We start from the raw sequence: 20,027 nt of genomic DNA, 5'->3' as shown, positions 1-20,027 counted from the left end.
TAGAGAGTATAGTTAATAAATCATAGAGTGATCCAGTGGACTTCTCTTGTTCCTTATTATATTGGTGGGCACGGAATCTAGAATGGCACCTAGGTTGAATGTAAGTTGCTTTTGCTCCAGTACTGCACAAAAAATAAAAAGGTCCAGCTAGCTGACCATTTATGCTAAAACCGAAGCACATATTGAGTTACAGTTAATCCAGAAAAATCGTTTGCTGTAGTAATGCACACCATCTGATAAGTTACAGTTAAAAGAAACTGAGTATGCTTCCAGAAGCTCAAAAATAGAGAAAAATGTCACGAAAAATCTCAGAATTATTTAAAAGGCATACAAAACATTCTGGATGGTTTCAGCAACATAGCTGAATGAAATAAACAGCTATGGAAAACAGAGATGCGTGGGATCGTAGAGTTTGAATGCAGGAATCAACGTGAGTACGACGTATGGACCCAAGGTGTCTCTAGGCTTTTATCCATTGTTGCTGAACGGAATAGCAGACACAACTGAGAATTAGGGAGGGAAGGAAAGATATTTGAACTCTGACCAGAGATGCAGTGTTTTAAAACCCAAAAACACTCCTCAACTTGAAACTCAGAGATGGAGAAGAATGGAGGGAAAATGGTTTCAGGAAAATACCTGAAGTAATCTGCCGCTGCAAGTGCATCGTTGCAATTGCCGGACTGAAGAAAGCAAGAAGCACCGCTGCAATCGCCGGCCTGAAGAACGCAAGAAGAGGAAGAAGAGGGTTTGGTTTGGTTTTGGTAAGTCATAGATTTTAGTTTTGTTTTATCTAACGGTTAGTATTAGATTGGTTTAATGGTTAAGATAGATTTTAGTTTTTTTTTTTTTTTTTTTTTTTTTTAATATTTAAATAAACATATTATAATCGTATAATACGAGTATTATTCATGTATAATATGTTAGGTCTTTAAATCCGTGTAATTTTTTTACTCTAAAATATTATACGCAATACGGTGCATTTTTCATTAAAACATTTGGATACGCATATAAGATACGTATTTACTAACTATGGTCACACCAATGATTGTCCTCCAAAAGATATTGTCCATATGGGACCCACATACCTAGAGCAATTTTTTAAAAAAAAAAAGGGTGTACCTAATGCACGAGGCTCTTGCCATTACAAGGTCTAGGGAGGGTTATAATGTAAGCAGCATTACCCTTGCTTTGACAATGAGGCTGTTTTTAGACTCGAACCTGTAACCACTTAGTCAAAATGGATCAACCTTACCATTGCACCCAGAGTAATGAGAGAAAATAATTAAAATATTCATATGAGAGGGGAATTGCACTCCTGCATTGTTAGAAAGTTTTTCTCATTTTATTATGAGATTTTCTAATTGATATCCCCAAAAAATGTTAAATAATGTGTAATTTTACTTTTTTGCCTTTTGATATGACACAGTCGCAAACAACTTTTATCCAATAAGGGAAATGGATTCATTTCATGTTGATAATGTCATAATAATAGCCAATTTCAACTTATTTTTGAAAATCCAAACTTAAAGAAACTTTGAAAACAAGACAAAGGACAATCAAAATAAGATGTCAAGTTCTAAATACTCTTATAGAGTTGCCGCCATTCAAACCCTTCATAATAATATTATTATTATTATTATTATTAATAAGTCCTTTCACTCCATTAGTTTAATCAACTCTTATTAATTTAATTTTGACAAAAGTATACCAAATTAATCATTGAGGAGCCTTGGAGTAACAGAAACTCTTTAAGCATTGTGGTTGATCACATTTCAAGTTCCAATCGTTGAATAAGGCCCTAATGAATTTTTCTTTTCTATTTTGAATTCGTGGTCCAAGCCAACTATATTGCCCATCTTGTATTGGACTTCTATCCTAAGCATTCTATTTGGCATATTTATTTCTTCTGCCTTTGACTTGTAACCATTTTTAATCTTTTTTATGATCTTTAGAATCCTTGGATCTATTTGAAAATTCAGAAAAATATATTTCATGTACACTAAATTTGAGTCCCAAATGAACTATCAAACGACAATAACAAGTAGGCCATGTTATGCAACTATCTTCAAATTCAGTGCATTGATGATTTTGTTCTTAAATTTATTGCAAAGACCTATGCTATGATCTCTTGCCCTAATAAATAATATTAGACAAAATAACTTTATAACCATTTTACAAAACATTAGAATTGGATCCAGATTTATGTTTGATCAGACGCACATTCTCTCTTTGATATATATTCCTCAATTAAGGACAATAGATTTCGTTTTGAGCATCTTTTTCGTTCACGATACAATATCACAATCTAGTACACCGATATGTAGTCCGAGGAACACTAAACATTGGTGTGCCAAAACCCGTGATGCATTGCCACAATGACAAAGTCTTCTCAAGGCAAAGAACCAATTAAATTCCATAATAGAGAATCTCATTCCTCAACAACTTGCAATAACACATGCAAGACTCACACGTGATTCAATCCAATACATATATCGTATGTGTACTCACATCTGTCCCCTAGAATCACAATTGATAGAAGCATATACTGTGACGACCAGATGAATAGCGTGTCCAGCCGTTTCCCTACTCGAAAACGTTTAAAGGAAAAAAAAAATTTTAAGGACAACCAAAACCCATTAAATAAATATTATGCATAAAATAATCTAATTTATTTAAATATAAATTCGGGTTTGATGGACACTTTTCCAACAATTAAAAGAAGCTAAAGAGCAAGGCTGTAGGGTCCAGCAAGACAGACCCAATTCAGACCACTTATGGCCCAAAAGAGAGCCTCTTAACAGGCCATGATGCGGAGAAATTTTTTTACAACTTTATCAATTATAAGGGGCATTTATGTAATTTCCTTTTTTATTTTAAGAGGATTCAAGTAGGTCCAGAAGTGGGACAGTTATAGGAAGCCATATGATACACAATTTAGAAGAAAGGAAGATGAAGTTGAGGAATAGCACTATTCCAAATCACCTTGCCATTTCACTCCAAATTCCATCTAGTTGAGGATTGATTTGCTAATACAACCCAATAACCCCTTTAATTATCAATAATATAATTAGCCTGAGAGGTTATTTAATATTAGTCCATAATAGAAATATTAATTCTATTCTAAATAGAATTCTAACATATACATAAAAAAACCCAATGAGAATTAAGAGACTGAAGAAACTGCACTTAGTCATTGCATATCCAGTAATTCAGCATTGCAATAAATTTTTGCCAAATTTTATAACTTATGTTAGCAAAACTGATACACAAATAAAAGTCGGTTAACCTTTTGGGATTGGTGTCTGATTTGTGTGATTACACTTTCATCAAAAAAAAAAAAAAAAAAAAAAAAAACCGATACACAATAAAACATCCTACTTAATTTTACAAATTAAATGAGAATATCATTAAATCATGTAGGAAACAACTATTACTACTAATAGAGAAACAATAACAAAAAGAGTTTCAAGATTATCTCTAATCTGTGGATTTAAAATACTTACTCATATTTCCTAGCAAGAATCCTCAGGACAAACAATGTCCAATATTGAGTCAGATAGACCAGATCATCTAGTTCTAGTTGTAAGTTATGCTTCACCCACTGTAGAAGGTTGACCATTGGTTTGGGTAGTCAACATGAATAATTGTTTTGAGGCACTCACGAAGCTACAAGCTGCATAACATAATTTTATATATCAGAGAGAAAACTCACACATGCTACATAATATTGCATTCATGTTCTTAACCAATAGAACCAAACTACCAACAAAAGAATAACCGGCCAATTGGAATTACAATAGCATAGGCCACAGAACAACTGGGTAGTTTTAGTTGAAGCATTTAAGAACCTAAATTAACAGATACAAATAGAGAAATTATAGTTAAAACATAAACAAATCTTATATGTGTTGAAAGTTCCAAGGTGAAAGTGGAGGAGAACTAGCCTATCTATAGAGAGACAAGGCAAAAGTTTGAGCGTTGTTGTTGTCATTGCTTTCACCGCCATTTGTAGACGTTAAATTTTGTCACCTTCGACGATGACAACAATAGGACACATACAAATATCGGTATCTCTCTCAAAGAGGACTAGAAATGTTAATAAAGTCCGGCTGCCCCGAACCCGCCCTAAGCCCGACCCGACCCGACCCTATATTAATTATAAGTATATATTATTACATATATATAAAAACCAAAAAGAAAAGGTAGATTATTCTTCTTATTCATTATTGTTCTCCCTATTAGCCTCTTTTAATTAATGTCCTCGGTTCTCTTACTTTTAAGTTGACAGTTGACACATGATAACTACTAGCTTTGTCATCATCATGAAGTGGGAACCCATAAAAAGAATAGATCATCTACTATTTTGATCAGGGCCATAAAAAGAGTCACTGACATGATTGTTATTTAGTTGTAGCTCCTATAAGCTTCCAGACCTATTGAGGGGACACCGTTACAATTGTAGAGAGAGTCTATACACACGCCATTTTTTTCAACATATTTATTAACTGTCCCACAGGTTGAGATCCTATGTTACAGAAACATGGTCTAATGAGACACGTGGATGGTGCCATAAATCAGGGCCAACCTGACCCTGACAGGGTCGGGACTGGGTTGAGAGTTTCTTGACCCTGGTAGAGCCGGGTTGGGTCAGGGTCAGGGTTAAGGCCTCTAGGGTCGGGTCAGGGTTTAGGGCAGGCCCGGCCCAACCCGACCCATTGACACCCCTATGGAGGACCCTTGCTTCTGCACCCAAGCCATATTACCCTTGTACCCCTAAAATGGTTTATGAAGTATCAAAAGGAACACAAAGCCTGAAAAAGAACCCCCAAGACCACAAGAGTGTGACCACAGCATCACAATTGAGTCAAGATCGTTGCATCACCGCGTAAGCCTAGGAACCCTTATAAATAGGGGTGCCCTCTCCCATTTTTGAGGGGGAGCTCTCCAACTTCGGGAAGCATGTTCAGCCAAGCTTTTCTCCCCTTTCTCATGCCCAAAAACCCTATTTTGAGCTTTCTTTGAAGCCTTGTCCATTTCCATTCAAGACCTACACCCCCATTATCATGTCTGTGACCCAAGTCACCAATAAATCCCACTTTTTTACTATTCTTGATCATATTTGGTCTCATTTCAAGACGTTGTTCTGCCCAAAGTCCGAGTAACAAAAGTCTCATTTCTAGCCGTTACTCTGCCCAAAGTCTGAGTAGCGAAAGTTCTATTTTCAACCGTTGTTCTGCCAGAAGTGTTAATAGCGAAATTCCTATTACAACCGGTACTTTGCCCAAAGTCTGAGTAGCGAAATCCGTTTTACACAGCTATTACTCTGTCCGATAAGAGAGAGGTAGACTGATCATCCATGTCCACCTAAGCCGTGAGACACCTCATATTTCACACTTTTGCATTTTCTTTACTTTGATTAATTTCGTTCGCAGGTATATATTTTTATCTTTCTCTTTACTTTTGGCACAATGTAGACCATTAAAGTAATTTATTTTTAGAGTAAATAGTAACTTTTTATTTGTTAAAATATCATGTTTGATTTCTTTTCATATATTTGATGCATCATATAGTCTTATATGTTAGAATAGAATACCTCATCTTAGGAGAATATTCAAAATCAAATATCTAGTAGAAAGACAGGTTTAACCGGGTGAGATGGGGTACTAATACATTCCCACACTCGTAACATGATCACTTACCCAAACTCTCTAACTAGACCATATTGAATTACGTAGCCCTTTCCACTCACTCTGAATGGGGCTATCACCTTTGGGTCTTAGGCTCGAATCCTAGGTGGTGACTTCTTTAATTTTAATACAGGACATGATCCCAAACCCTTATTTTAATAATGAATTCTAATAATAAACCAATCTTTATTCCCAAAGGGACCCCATAAGCTTCGGACCCACCTGCAAGGCGGAATGGACCCCCGCTCTGCGGTACTCATACCATCGTTGCCATAGCTGCCATTGGAGAAGAAAGAGGGAGGATGAGATGTCAATCGTAGAGAAAAAGAGAAGGGGAGATCTGGTTATTCCGTCGATCATGCAATTGTCCACTCAAACCTCCATACAATAGTCCTAGACCTATCTTATGAGAAGTCAATCATAGAGAAAAAGAGAAGGCCGGGGAGATCTAGATTTGTAGGGAGAGGTAGTCTGATTGGGATAGGGAAGGTTGGGTTTTAAAATTACTCTTTTTGCCCTTGCATCTAAAAAAAAAGAGAATGTCCCAATGTGCAAGGTTCCCACTACTGGAAGGTTTTTTTTTTATGAACTACTGCAAGGTTTGGGAGGGGAAAATGTACACGGCCTTACCCTTACTTCTCAAGAAGTTGTTTCTATGATTGGAACCCGCATCCTAATGGTTGCAATAGCGTAACTTAACCCTTGCATTTAAAGTTCCCTTATATTGAGTTTGAAGGGCAGTTAAGGATTGTGATATTAATGAATATCAAACTCTTATGCCATTAACACTAAGCCATGTTATTTTTGTTAAACATGAACTTATTCACTGTATTAGTTATTGCAATTATTATTATTATTATTATTATTGTTTTATTATTAATATTATTACCCATTCATTTTATAAGCTTCAAACCTATTATTATTATTTTTTTGGTAAAAGAACCAATTATGTTTCACTCTCCATATGTTTAGTTGGTTTGTTGGTCACCTGAACCCTAATTGCCAGGTGATCTTTGTGTTGCTATTCTAACAGTGGAAAAGCATGCCATATATATGTTTTTTGGATATTCTTAGAAGCTCAGTCATTCTGCTCGTTTTTCTTCCCCACTCCCCATATGTTATAGTATATTCGAGAATAGTTATTACCAGTTTTTGCAACCATCACTTAATTTTCTTTTGTTTGACATAAGTTTACCTCTTATGTGCTTCAATGATAATGATCGAAAGCTTTGGAAAGAAGATCCACATGAGTATGTGAGAAAGGCTTATGGTGAGTATTCTTTGAATCTTTATTTGCATATCCATAAAAAGATGATGCTCTTCTTGCTATTGGAGCATTATCATGATTTGAGGCATCGGTATCGTATCGTGCAATGGGTAACGATTTTGCTAGTAGTCAATCGTGATACCATGTTGATATTGTATCGGTGACACAGTATGGAAAAGGGGAACGGATATGTACAACAATTAATACAATACGTGTCACTGATACAATATTGACACTGTTACGTCGATGTTGTATCGGCCAAAACATTGTTCATTGTAAGTTCGGGTACGACAATAATGCGGGAACGGATACGTATGGTAATTAATCTGTCCATACGGCAATAATATGTTTTAAAAAAGGTAACGCAATAAAACATGTACCGCAATAATACGGTACATATTTAATACGTGTTTTAATACAGCTGCTCTTTAAAAGTCCGGGAGCAAAAATCTGGGTTTATCCTAGTAAAATCAAGGAACAAACTGAATTTTGTTGCAACTAAATTCTAATCTCTCGAGCCTTCATGAACACTTAATACCAATATGCCTTTCCAATTTGAAATCATTTCTCATTCTTTCGGATCTCTGCATCTAATATTAATTAAGTTTAACCATGTCTATCAAAACAAATGTTGATAGGTAATTCATCAACCACAATCTATCATAGCGTGCAAATACGCTATTTATCAGTCAAAATAATAATAATAATACATAGACAACTATTTAACAAATCAAAATATCATCATTGAAATTATCTCCTAATTTTCTGTTTATAGATAACCAAGTGGATGAGAGAGATTATTATCTATGAAATCTTTATTTCGCATTTCTAATAAGATATTTTCCTTTAAGGGAAAATGTTCTCAGTGGGTTGGGTTGGGTTGGGTTGGGGGGAGGGGGTGCGAAATGACCGTCCCATCCCCCCATGAAAGGCAGAAATCATGCCCCCGAGATGCTAGCACATGTTCTCATTGGCCGTCGTGTGCACATGGCTCTTGCGCTCCCCCACAGAGAATGTTCCCCCTTTCTTTAGTGATTGGGTCATTATGTTCTATTCACCATTTCAAACTCCAAACTATTAGAATGCGTTGTTATACATGGATAATTTCTAAAGTATGCAAGTTTTCTTTCATTCACCTTGAGCATCGTTAGCATCAGATTACCAAAGAGGAGCATAGTTTTGAATTCGTCAATAAGAAATGGAAGTGAAACAATCCAATAAGTGGGACACTTCACCCAAGGAGAAGAATTTTTACTTCTCTTTTTAAATTATTACTATTTTTGCTAATTTGGCATTCCGAGTTTCATTAAACAAATGTTTTTAACCATTCAACTAATTCAAGACTACAATGTCCAAGCTGAATGCCTCCAACAAATTCAACACTACACGATATAAATTATGTCTATGTTAATATTGTCAATTGATGAAAGCTCAAGAAGCAGATATAGCACTATAGTAATTCCCATCATAAGGGCTATTTCTTGACAGAAAAAAAAAAGTTTAGGGCTATTTTAATTATCTTGGGAGTTGATTGATAAAAACTCGGTTGCACTATAAGGGGCCTCTACAATCTTAAGGAGAACGACCATTTAACACGATTCAATCCATTCAAAGTGTTATAATATACAAATAAGTTCAAATATATCAAAATCCGAATTTAACAAACCCTAAAAACTAATTGTGTCGTGATACCCTCTTGCTCTTTAGCTTCACAATGATTCTCATATGAAAGGTTTACTCTTGGAATATACGTTCCAAATTCTAGGAATGTGACTATACTTATTTCATCACATGTCTTTTTATGTAATGCTATTAATTTTTTTTTAAGAAATAGAACTTATCCTCAATAAAATATAAGGAGAAAGGTTATCTGAACATATACACAATTGTCACTTCAACCATCACATTTACATAAACGTGAGCTTATACAAAACCATTTTTGTACCCCCATTGGATGAAGGATGGTGGTATGCATACACGGTCGTGAATGAAAATCACACCCAAATTATAAAATTGACAAGAGAAATTAAAAAAAAAAAATTTACTAGAACTGGAAAATTTTGTATACCTAATTCTCTATTATTAATGGATAACCAGATGGATGAGAGATAGAATATTTATGGAAACTTTATTTTTCTTAAAAAAAAAAGGCATTTCCAATGAAATATTTTTTTTTATTGATTGGGTCATTAAGTTCTATTGACCATTTCAAACTCCAAACTGATCAGAATTCATTGTTATATATGAATAATTTCTGAAGTACAGAGTTTTCCTTCATTCACCTTGGGCATCGTTGACATCAGAGTGCCAAAGGGGAGCATAGTTTCGACTTCGTCAATAAGTGATGGGAGTGAAACAGTCCAAAGTTCTAGCTCATTGACTCGAACAAACTTAATACCGAATATAGGAATTGTCCATGTTAATATCACCATTTGACGAAGGCTCACGAAGCGGTTACGAGTTACGATATTATAGTAATTCTCATCATATCTTTTTGGTGAGAGTTTGTTTTTCACCGCAAATGAAGAGAATCTAACCATTGGGGTGTCGGAAGATTGGGTCCTATATTCCCCTCCTCCCTCCTCCCTCCTCCCTCCTTATTTTTTTTTTAAAGGCTAATAAGAATGTTCCAAGAAAAAGGAAAAAATTCACCCACAAAAGGCAACGTCCTCCCCTTCCCTTTTTTAACAATAATAAGAATGTTCCAAGAAAAAAAGAGAAAAAAAAACCTAGAAAAGCAACGGCCCTCCCCCCACCACCCCCCCTTCCCCCTTTTAAGACTAATAAGAATGTTCCAAAAAAAAAAGGGGGAAAAAACCCAAAAAGGCAATGCGGCTCTATACAAGGAGTGTAAAAAAAAAAAAATGATCGCGTGCATCCATGAAAGATAAAAATCCCACACCTGTTGATGCTTTTGTGCATGCTCCCATTGACCCCATGGTACTTTCTTGGAAACCCTATTTTAGAGGAGACAGGAATTTGAAGATGTCAAGAAACATATACGTGAAAGCAAACACAATAAACAGGAAGAAGCAACAAGAGCAGGAAAACATTTGACTTTGACAAAACTGTTGAAATACTCAACAAGATGCACCACACAGGAAGACAAGAATTGACAGTTCCAGAGAGAGAGATTAAATCCCTGATGCAGGTATAAATACAAGAGAAAAGAAAGAAACAGACAATAAAATTTTGATTGAAGAAATCACAGACAGGATCCACTTACTCTTGTTTCTAATCACCACCAATCTGGTCTCTCTTCTGCACAGCATAAAGGTTTAGCAATTTCACTCACAATTCACAGCATATCCTTCTATTTGCAACATCACAATCTTCATTGATTCATTTCAACCCAAAAAGTTTTCATTTCGCAGTTCAAAGTTGATCTTGAAATTCCTGGGCAGGCAAAATGGATCATCTTAGTCCACAATCCACAGGAGGCGATGGTAGCATACGGCTACAGATTGATGACTCCGGTGGAAGCGACACCATATTTGATCCTTCAAGAGATGGTGATCCATTGGGAAAGAGAGAAAGCAGCAATGTAGACCCTGGTTCTCCGTCAAAACCAAATGTCAATGCACCAGAGAAGGAGATAACTCTATTCGCTCTTCAACTTGCACTTCTCGAGAAATTGGCCACTGCGTTAGGAGCTATGGGATTCATCTGGGCAACCGTTATTCTTCTTGGTGGTTATGCCATTATACTATCCAAAATTGATTTCTGGTTCATCACCGTCATACTCTTAATTGAAGCCGCCAGAATCTTCAGCCGCAGTCATGAGCTTGAATGGCAACACCAGTCTACATGGACGATTGCAGATGCCGGCCTTCATAGTTTCGAATCACTGAAATCAAGCTCCAATTTGATTGTTCGAATCATAAGAGGAATTAGCGGGTCAATTTCTGATCCTGTAATCGAAAGCAGAAAACCCAACGAGGCAAGACCTAGAAAACAGTTAAGTGGTGGCCGAGAACTCAAAGAGAAGATCAAAGAGGACAGAATCAGCAATCCGTCAAGACGTACATGGAAATCATCAGAGGTTCCCCTGTTTCCATTAATAGGTTGGATTTTTCTATCTAAGAACATCAGTAAGTTATTCTATTGGCTTCAATTTTTATCTGCCTTAGCTTGTATGGCGCTTTCAGTAATGGGGCTCGTTAAGTTGAGCCATGGTAACGCAATTCCAACAAGCGACAAAGCTACGAACGAGAGAGCTGCTCTGGATATCTTTTATGGGTTGGCCTTGGCCGAAGCTTTCTTGTCTCTGTTAGGGAAAGCCTATTGGGAATGGACGATAACACATCGGAAACTGCTGGAAAAGGTGGACAAGGAGTGCGATATTGGAATGATTTCTCTCAAAAGGTTCTTCTATGATGCCTATGCGGAATGTATTAATAAAAGCATCTTTGATGGCTTAAAGCTGGATTTAGTTTCTTTTGGTATGGAGCTTTTGGCCTCCCAATCCAGGGAGGAGCAGCTAATTGGGGCTGGAATTCTTCAGAAGTTCTCGAATAATCCCCAATTCTCTGGTGATACACTGCAGAAGATTGGCACATCTACATCGGTTATTGAAAGATTGATAGAGATGTTGAACTGGAAGAACCCACAAGAAGCAGAGATCAGGCGAGCAGCTGCACAGATTTTGTCCATACTAGCTGGAAAAAGGCAAAACTCTCTTCGAGTTGCAGGGATTTCTGGTGCAATGGAATCTATATCATCTTTGATTTACGCTCAACGTAGCTCCAACGGTGTATTTGATGAAATTGGGGAGAAAGTGTTGGTTTTTGATCAAGAAAATTATGAGTTTTCTACCTTTAGCCAATTGGGTCTCACCATTCTCAAGAAACTTGCAGGCGACCACGATAATTGTGAGAAGATCGGTAACACAAGAGGCCTTCTGCTCAAAATTGTTGACTTCACACATACCGTAGAGGAGGTGCTCAAGAACAGCACTGACACAGATTATAGGATATTGGCAGTGAAACGATCCCTGCAAGTGTTGAAGTTGCTCACAAGAACATCTGGTACTGTGGGCAAGCGTCTAAGGCAAGAGATTGTGGAGATTGTTTTCACAGTAAGCAACATCAGAAAAATTCTCAGGTTTGGTGAGAAGTTCCCAAAACTTCAACATTTGGGAATCAAGATCTTAACTAGTTTGGCCTTCGACATTGAGGCAAGAGAGAGGATTGGGAGCACAGGCGGAATCATTAAAGAATTGTTCCGGCTTTTCTTCGAAGGGCCAAATTCCGAAGAACATAATCATGTGAGGGATGCAGCAGGGGAGGCAATTGCAATGCTTGCACTGGAGAGTGATAAGAACTGCTTTAGGATATTGAATCAGAAGGCACTAACAAATCTCGTGAGGGCACTCGAAGTTGAAGAGCTTCGCATTAATTCAGCCAGAATTTTAAGGCATTTGTGTAAATTCGCTGGTGAAGATTGTTTTGAACAATTAAGGGTAGTCTCTGCTGCTGCACCCACAGTAAGTTCCTCATTTTTATCATCCATGAACCAATTTCATCTTGCATTTTAGAGTCTAGTAAGAATCATTCTAACAAGTGCTTTGAAATCTTTTTTAATCTAATTAACAGGTGTTGAAGGCAATAATGTCAGAAGAGAACAAACCACAAGAAGTAATGCTCGGGCTCGCGACACAGGTGTTCGGAATCATGACTCCTGAAGAAGCAAGTTTCACGTTTGATCAGACTGGAATTGACGAGACCAAATTATCAGAGAAACTCTTAGATATTTTGAAAATGTTCCAATACCCATCGTCGAAGGTTCCTAGAATGAGGAGATTTGCGATTGAGCTAGCAATTTTAATGATGAGAAACAACAGAGCAACGATTGGAACTTTCAGAGATCGTAGAATGGAGGAGGAGCTTGAGATTCTAAGAGAGACCACATCAGAGATCGAAAGCTTTAACATTTTCTCTGGAACCATTGGACTTAGTCGGCACAACATACCAATTCACTCACTTGTTGACCACGCACTTGACTTGCTGGCAACAGATGGATGAAATGTTGAATTATGTTGCTCACTTTGCAAATCCAACAATTCGTTTCCATAAATAAGTTGTATATATGTTTCAATTTGTTTTTGTACATTCGTTTCAATCTGCATCTTTTGTTAAAAGAAAAGAAAATTTTAATTGATTCTTTGTTGTAATAACATTACAAGGTTCCAACCATTATATTGTAAGGTTTTATCTTAATGCATAAGATACATTATGCATCCTCTAGATGCAAGGTTATTGCAAGATTTGGAAGGACAAATATCTCCAATTGAACCTAAAGAAATTCTGAACCCAGTTTCACTTTATTGACCTTAGGTGTATTTATAATACAAGTAACAAGAGCTATTAGAGCTTTAGATCGATAGAGATGTGATGTGTAACTAACTAGAGTACATAGCACACTATACACGATGACAGATAGGATCACTGATCACTATTCCTTTACACACCCCTTCAAGCGCAGCGGGTCGGAGACAGCAAGCTTGGCTCAAAGAAACAAAAATCGTGCACCACTCAAACCCTTGGTGAGTATATCAGCCGTTTGCTCAACAGTGGAGACGTAGCGAACCTGTAACTGTTTGGAAGCCACAAGATCCAGCACAAAATGAAAGACGATCGCTATATGTTTTGTGCAGGAATGAAACACTAGATTGGCAGTCATGTAGGTAGCCCCAATGTTGTCACAGAATAAAACAGGCGCATGAGGAAGAAAGACACCAAGTTCACCAAGTAAAGACCGAAGCCAAACAAGCTCGGTGGTAGTGGATGCCAAAGCCCGATATTCCGCTTCTGTAGAGGAACGAGACACAGTCCGTTGCTTCCGGGAACCCCAGGAGATAAGATGAGGGCCTAGGAAAATGCTGAAACCGGTAGTGGAGTGCCGGTTGTCAAGACAACTGGCCCAATCAGCGTCAAAGTATGCGGTTAAGGAAAGGGACGTTGCACGAGCAAAGAATAAGCCCATAGTGGTAGTACCCTTCAAGTATCGTAGGATACGCTTGAAAGCTGACCAATGAATATCAGTTGGCGCATGCACAAATTGAGCTACCTTGCTGACAGCATAGCCAATTTCGGGTCGCGTGGCAACCAAGTATTGTAAGGCCCCCACGGTTTGACGATACACAGTACCATCAGGGAGAGGATCACCCATGGACAAAGAGAGAGACGACCCGATAGCCACTGGAGTTGAAATTGGCTTGGCATTAGCCATCTGGGTCTTGGTGAGCAGATCAGAAATATACTATTGTTGGGTGAATAGTAGTCCAGTTGAGATACGGTGGGCCTCAATCCCAAGAAAGTATGTTAGAGTACCAAGGTTCTTCAGTGCAAAAGAGCCGGATAGAGCCCGATAGAGACTATCAATTGTAGTCGTACTATTCCCCGTAATGAGTATATCATCAATGTAAATAAGAAAATATAGCACAACACCTTGTGAGTGATAAATAAATAGGGAAGTATCAGTACGAGATGCCACAAATCCGTGAGAGACAATGAACGAGCTCAACTTTGTGTACCATGCTCGAGGGGCCTGTTTGAGGCCATAAATGGATTTCCGTAAGTGGTAGACATAATCCGGATAGGATGCATCGATGAAGCCAAGTGGTTGAGACATAAACACAGTCTCAGTTAAGTCGCCATGTAAAAAGGTGTTTGAGACATCCAATTGTCGGATCAGCCAATCTAAAGAGATGGCAAGAGACAAGATAATTCGTATCGTCGTGGGCTTTACTACTGGACTGAAGGTCTCCTCAAAATCAAACCCGGACGTTGATGAAAGCCCTTCGCGACGTTGATGAAAGCCCTTCGCGACTAAACGAGCCTTATAGCGTTCAATTGACCCATCAAGATTACGTTTGACCTGAAAGACCCATTTGCAGCCAATTATATTCTTTGCTTGAGTAGCAGGTACTAGCACTCAGGTGCCATATTTAATTAAGGCATTAAACTCATCATGCATGGCCACGCGCCAATGTGATAAATGCGTAGCCTGTGAGTAACATGTCGGAACATTGGAATCGTTAGGCGTGGAAGCGTGGAGATTGAGTCTCGTAGGCTTGGGCTTAAGGGACCCAGTTTGGGATCTGGTGAGCATACGGGTAGGCCCATTGGGGCCATTGGTGATACGGGCACTTAGAGGATCAGGCTGATTAAGAGATGTAGGCCCATTTGGGGCAATATCAACACAAGCAGGCCCATGAGGGGCATTACCGGAGGGAGTAGGCCCATGTGGGGCAGTGGCAACATTAGTAGGCCCATATGGGGCATTATTGACACCAGCAGGCCTATGTGGGCACAGGAAGCAAGCATATCCAAAGCATTACTACTCAATGCATTAATACAGCCAGGTGGGTTGCCCGCAGTAACATGTATCCCACCGGCAGGAATAGGCATAGCTAACAGTGGTGGTGTAGGACCAGGCCTAGGGGATGCAGGAGAAACAGAGGAAGAACAAGGAAGTAAAGAAGGAACAGAGGAAGGAAACCAAGAAGAGAATGGAAGAGATGGAGAACTAGAGGAGGGCAAAGAAGCATAAGGGACTGTATTTTCATCGAAAATCACATGCCTAGAGATGTAGATCCGCCTTGTGGAAGGATCATAACAGTGATAGCCCTTATGAGTGAGGGAGTAGCCCAGGAAGACACATGGTCGGGACCTAGGCTGAAGCTTGTCCTTGGCCTAAGGCCTAAGCCACGGATGGCACAAGCAACCGAACACAAGTAGCATGGCATAGTTTGGAATAGAATGGAAGAGAGATTGGAAGGGGGAGATGTTACCCAGAAGGGATAGAGGACCCGATTTATAAGATAGATCGCAGTCTGGAAGGCTGCGGACCAAAACACATCAGGCAAGTGTGCCTGAAAAAGAAGAGTGAGGCCACACTTGACTATGTGGCGGTGCTTTCTCTCAGCCACTCCATTTTGCTCCTGAGTATGAGGGCAGGAAAAACGATGAGAGATGCCACTGGCTGCCAGAAATTGTTTGAGTTTCAGGAACTCCCCACCCCCATCGGACTGAAAGGATTTGATAGAGCAACCAAAATAGTTCTCAACTAATGATTTAAAATGAATGAAAATAGTAAGAGAGTCCAATTTATGTTTAAGTGGATATTGCCAATAGTACTTACTAAAATCATCAATGAAGACTAAGTAATAGCGAAAGCCATCAAAGGATGAAACAGGAGCTGGACCCCAAAGGTTACTATGAATGAGCTCTAGAGGAGCTATACTAACAGAAGAAGAAGCAACAAATGGCAATTTATGACTTTGTGAACAACGACAGGCATCACAAGTAGCAGGAATACCCTGAGATGGTGCAGCCAGTATTGTAGAGAGCACATTACAGACCCAAGACAAGGATGGGTGACCGACGTGACGATGCCAATTTGTTATTGATGGAGTAGTAGTAGTGTATACAGTCGAACAAGGCGTAGTAAGAGGAAGAAGATACAGGCCATTCTCACTCCGGCCTTGACACAGGATTTGGTGCGTCTGAGTGTCCTTGATGGAAAAAGGAAGAAGAACAGAAATCAAAATAGACATTATTATCAGATGCAAAATGTGAGATGGACAAAAGATTACAATGAATGCCAGGAACACACAAAATAGTAGATAAAAGAAATCGATGACCAAAAGAGAGCAGAGTAGCAGAACCAACAAAGGAAATGGGTAGGGAGCTACCATTACCTACTACCACATGTTCTGAGCCAGAGTATGGCTCACAAAGGGCAAGATTTGATAAATCTATAGTGATGTGGTTATGAGAGCTACTATCAAGAATCCACAGGCCAGGGCGAGAAAAGGAAGAAGAAATAGCAGAAGCACAGAAAGAATTACCCAAGAATGCGTGGTTAAAACGTTGGGGACTCTGAGATGCAGTGTGCCCCTCCAGACGACAAATTTGACAGGAATCATATGGTGAGTTCATAAAGGATGGAGAGGCATTCGGCTGACCAGGGGGAGACGATGGTTGAGTAGGATAGTCAAAGTTTCCACCACCACCACGGAAGCCAGAACTAGAGGAGCCACCACCACTGGAATAGCCAGAACCATAGGAGCCACCACTATGATAACCAGAACCAGAAGAACGATCAAGATTCTGAGAGTAGCGACGATTAGAATCCTGAGAATACCGACGATTAGAATACTGAGGCCTTCCTTGATTCCAGTTTGATGATCATCGATTGTTGCTATTCCGAGAACGGGAAGAGCGAGATCGATCAGAGCCGCAAGTAGCAGAGACATTGGCCATCAAGATTCCACTCATAGTGGCAGTGGATGATGCCGAAAGATACAATTCTTGGCTTAACAGCAAACCAGAAAAATCCAGAAAGGAAATTGGCTCAGCGCGTATGTGAATCGACATCGCAAAGTCATGGTAGTCATCACCAAGGCCACAAAGAACAGCCAAGACAAGATCCTCATAAAAAATGGGATTGTCAATGGTGGCAAGGGCATCAACAACCGAGCGCACAACAATCAAGAACTCAGCAACAGACGAAGTACCTTTCTGCACACGAAGAAGTCGATCTTTAAGATCCATAACCCTAGATCAAGAACTTGGCGCAAAGATGCGATTTAGAGTAATCCAGGCATCAAGAGATGTCTTGGCGTAGATCACATGTGGCAAAGTTTCCTTAGAAAGAGAGGAGATTAACCAGCTAAGGATCAGCTGATCTTGATGCTCCCACAGAGCAGAGAGAGTAGGATCCGAAGGTTGGGGAAAACTCCCATCGATGTAGCCAAGCAAGTCATGGCCTCACAGCAAAGGCAAGAACTGAGCTCACCATAGCAGGGTTCGTGGAGGAGAGTTTAAGTGGTAGGGAAGGGTGGACATTCAGAGAAATCAAAGAAGAAGATAAGGAGGTGGAGGCAATAACAGAGGGCGAACTAGTGAGTTCAGAAGCTATTAAAGCACAAAGAAAGAAAACTCGCAAGAGTAAAAAGATGCTCTAATACCATAAAGAAATTTTGAACTCAGTTTCACTTTATTGACCTTAGGTGTATTTATAATACAAGTAATAGAAGCTATTAGAGCTTTAGATAGACAGTGATGTGACATGTAACTAACTAGAGTACATAGCACACTATACACAATGACACATAGGATCACTTATCACTTTTCCTTTACAGAACCATACACAAACATATACATAAGAAGTTTCAAAAATTGAAGAATGAAATTGAATAAACCAATTGAGCTCCTTCCAGCCTCCCCATTGTTATATGTTGTAACATGTGAAACATATTGATTGGATTTAGGTCTGAGCTTTGTCCTGCACTCAGCCAATATGTTTGTGTCTGTTGCAACATGTTTTTGTTTCCAGCATTAGTGTTTCATTCTTGCTGTTTTTGTTTCCACTTCGAAAATTCTTTCAACATTCCCAACCCTGAGAACAATAAGCAAAAGTGTTGGAATTTGTGTTTTCAAAAGTGTTTTTCAAAGATTACTTTTGAAATGTCTTTTTGAAATGTTAAAGTTTCAAATATGAAAAAACCCATTCCCTCCACTTTTGGTTTATTTAGAACACTTGTGTGTTTGTGTGTATGGTGACTTGAACCATGGACCTCTTGTGTAAACCTATAAGGAAACTTGGAAATGCTTGAGAACCTCTTCAAGTATAGTCCCACATTGCTTACGGACAAGTGGAATGGTGAGCTAATAAGAGTTCATGTAGCTTACAAGGGACATAGGGTTCTAAGGGAAGTCTCCCTTATCCCATGTGTGAGGTTGGGGTCCGGAGCGCGCCGGGTTGGGCCGTGGTTGTGGTCGAGGCGGAGCGGGTATATGGGTATGCTCTATATATTATTTTTGGTCAAAGATGGTAAAAGAGATACATGCACCCTTATCCGAATAAGCATCATGCACATGCATTGTTGTACGTATAGACACATGCATATACATGCACCCATACGTAGGGACATGGTATGTACACATACCTATGTGTAGAGGGCTCTGCATTCTGTTTGTATTGTTTTTTTCTTCTTCTTCCTTCCTGATTGCTGAGTAAATACCTTCGGATACTCTGTATTGTAATCACTTTTGGGTGCTGCCAATAGTGATTGAAGTGGTTTTATCTTGGAGGTAGAACGCCAAGGTCAACCCGGATCTGCACGTATAGGGGCGTTCAACACCTTAAGGAAAGTACTCTTTGTATCACTCCACTTGTGTTGCTGTTTGCTACTTTGAAAGAAACAAGAAGACAATCATCGTGGTACTGTAAGTTGTTTTATTTCTGTATTTATTTCATATTTCATTCGGATATATATATATATATATATATATATATATATATATATATATACAAGCAGATTCTGTCAAGTCGTATACCGATTGTCTAGAATCCTATTTCTAACAAAAAGTCATCACCACAAGGAAAGGAAGGGATCTTTATAGGAAGAACTACTTCCCATGCATATGAGAGCCTTCTGAAGAAGAGGCAAGGGAAGACTGTGATCCTGTCACTCAGGAAATCAGGGCCTAAATTACCAGGACTCTTAAATCAGTTCTTGCCTGGAATTTCTGAAAATGGTCTTGCTGCTATTAATTGTCTCAGTCATCTGAAGGTCATAGGTGGGTGGGTTTCCTTCTGTGCATCAAAGCTCTTGAATAATGAAGTTGGATTTGGGCTAGTTTGGTTCTCGTGGGCAGTGAACAAACTCAGAGACAATTTCTCAATATCAGCAAGAATTCAAGCAAGTTGGGCTCAACAGAGGATGAGATGATGAGGAGAGTGGAAAGAAACATAAATGAGATTTTCTTCAGGGTGGCAACTACTATGTCAGTGACAGTACTGAGGTTTGTATGAGATAAGAAGGTATGAGAATGATATGGCAAGGCTTAATGCATACCAAACGCTGCCTCAGTCTGCTCATATGTTGTGGAAACTTGAGATGGGGCTAGCTGACCAAGCTTTTAATGTTGTGGCAGTAATGTTGCACAAAGATTTTGGGCAAGTTGACCAAGTATAAAGTTGTTGTAGTTGATGTGAGTTAGTAATTTCTGGGAGGTTTAGTGTAGCTTCACTGCAGAGATATTTTGGGTTACCAGATCGAA

At 39.0% G+C, this 20,027-nt stretch overlaps 2 protein-coding genes and 1 long non-coding RNA gene across 3 annotated transcripts in view; 2 read left to right on the top strand and 1 right to left on the bottom strand.

Moving 5' to 3' along the window:
- LOC122669998 overlaps window positions 1–20,027 on the top strand; it is a 95,668-nt gene that overhangs the window by 35,027 nt on the left and 40,614 nt on the right. The gene's annotated exons all lie outside the window — the stretch shown is intronic.
- LOC122668451 lies at window positions 10,364–12,977 on the top strand. Its single transcript, XM_043865015.1, has 2 exons — window positions 10,364–12,439; window positions 12,549–12,977. Exons 1-2 carry the CDS (start codon window positions 10,364–10,366, stop codon window positions 12,975–12,977), a joined length of 2,505 nt encoding a protein of 834 aa, XP_043720950.1.
- LOC122670005 lies at window positions 13,131–18,168 on the bottom strand. The gene is made up of 2 exons (XR_006334120.1): window positions 18,107–18,168; window positions 13,131–13,248 (listed from the first exon to the last, which is right to left on the bottom strand). It is a non-coding gene; the product is annotated as an uncharacterized LOC122670005 (long non-coding RNA).

The sequence above is a fragment of the Telopea speciosissima genome, chromosome 7, assembly GCF_018873765.1.
Source record: "Telopea speciosissima isolate NSW1024214 ecotype Mountain lineage chromosome 7, Tspe_v1, whole genome shotgun sequence".
NCBI lineage: Eukaryota > Viridiplantae > Streptophyta > Magnoliopsida > Proteales > Proteaceae > Telopea > Telopea speciosissima.
Note: the sequence above shows the minus strand (reverse complement) of the source record. Positions and strands in the feature narration are given on the sequence as shown.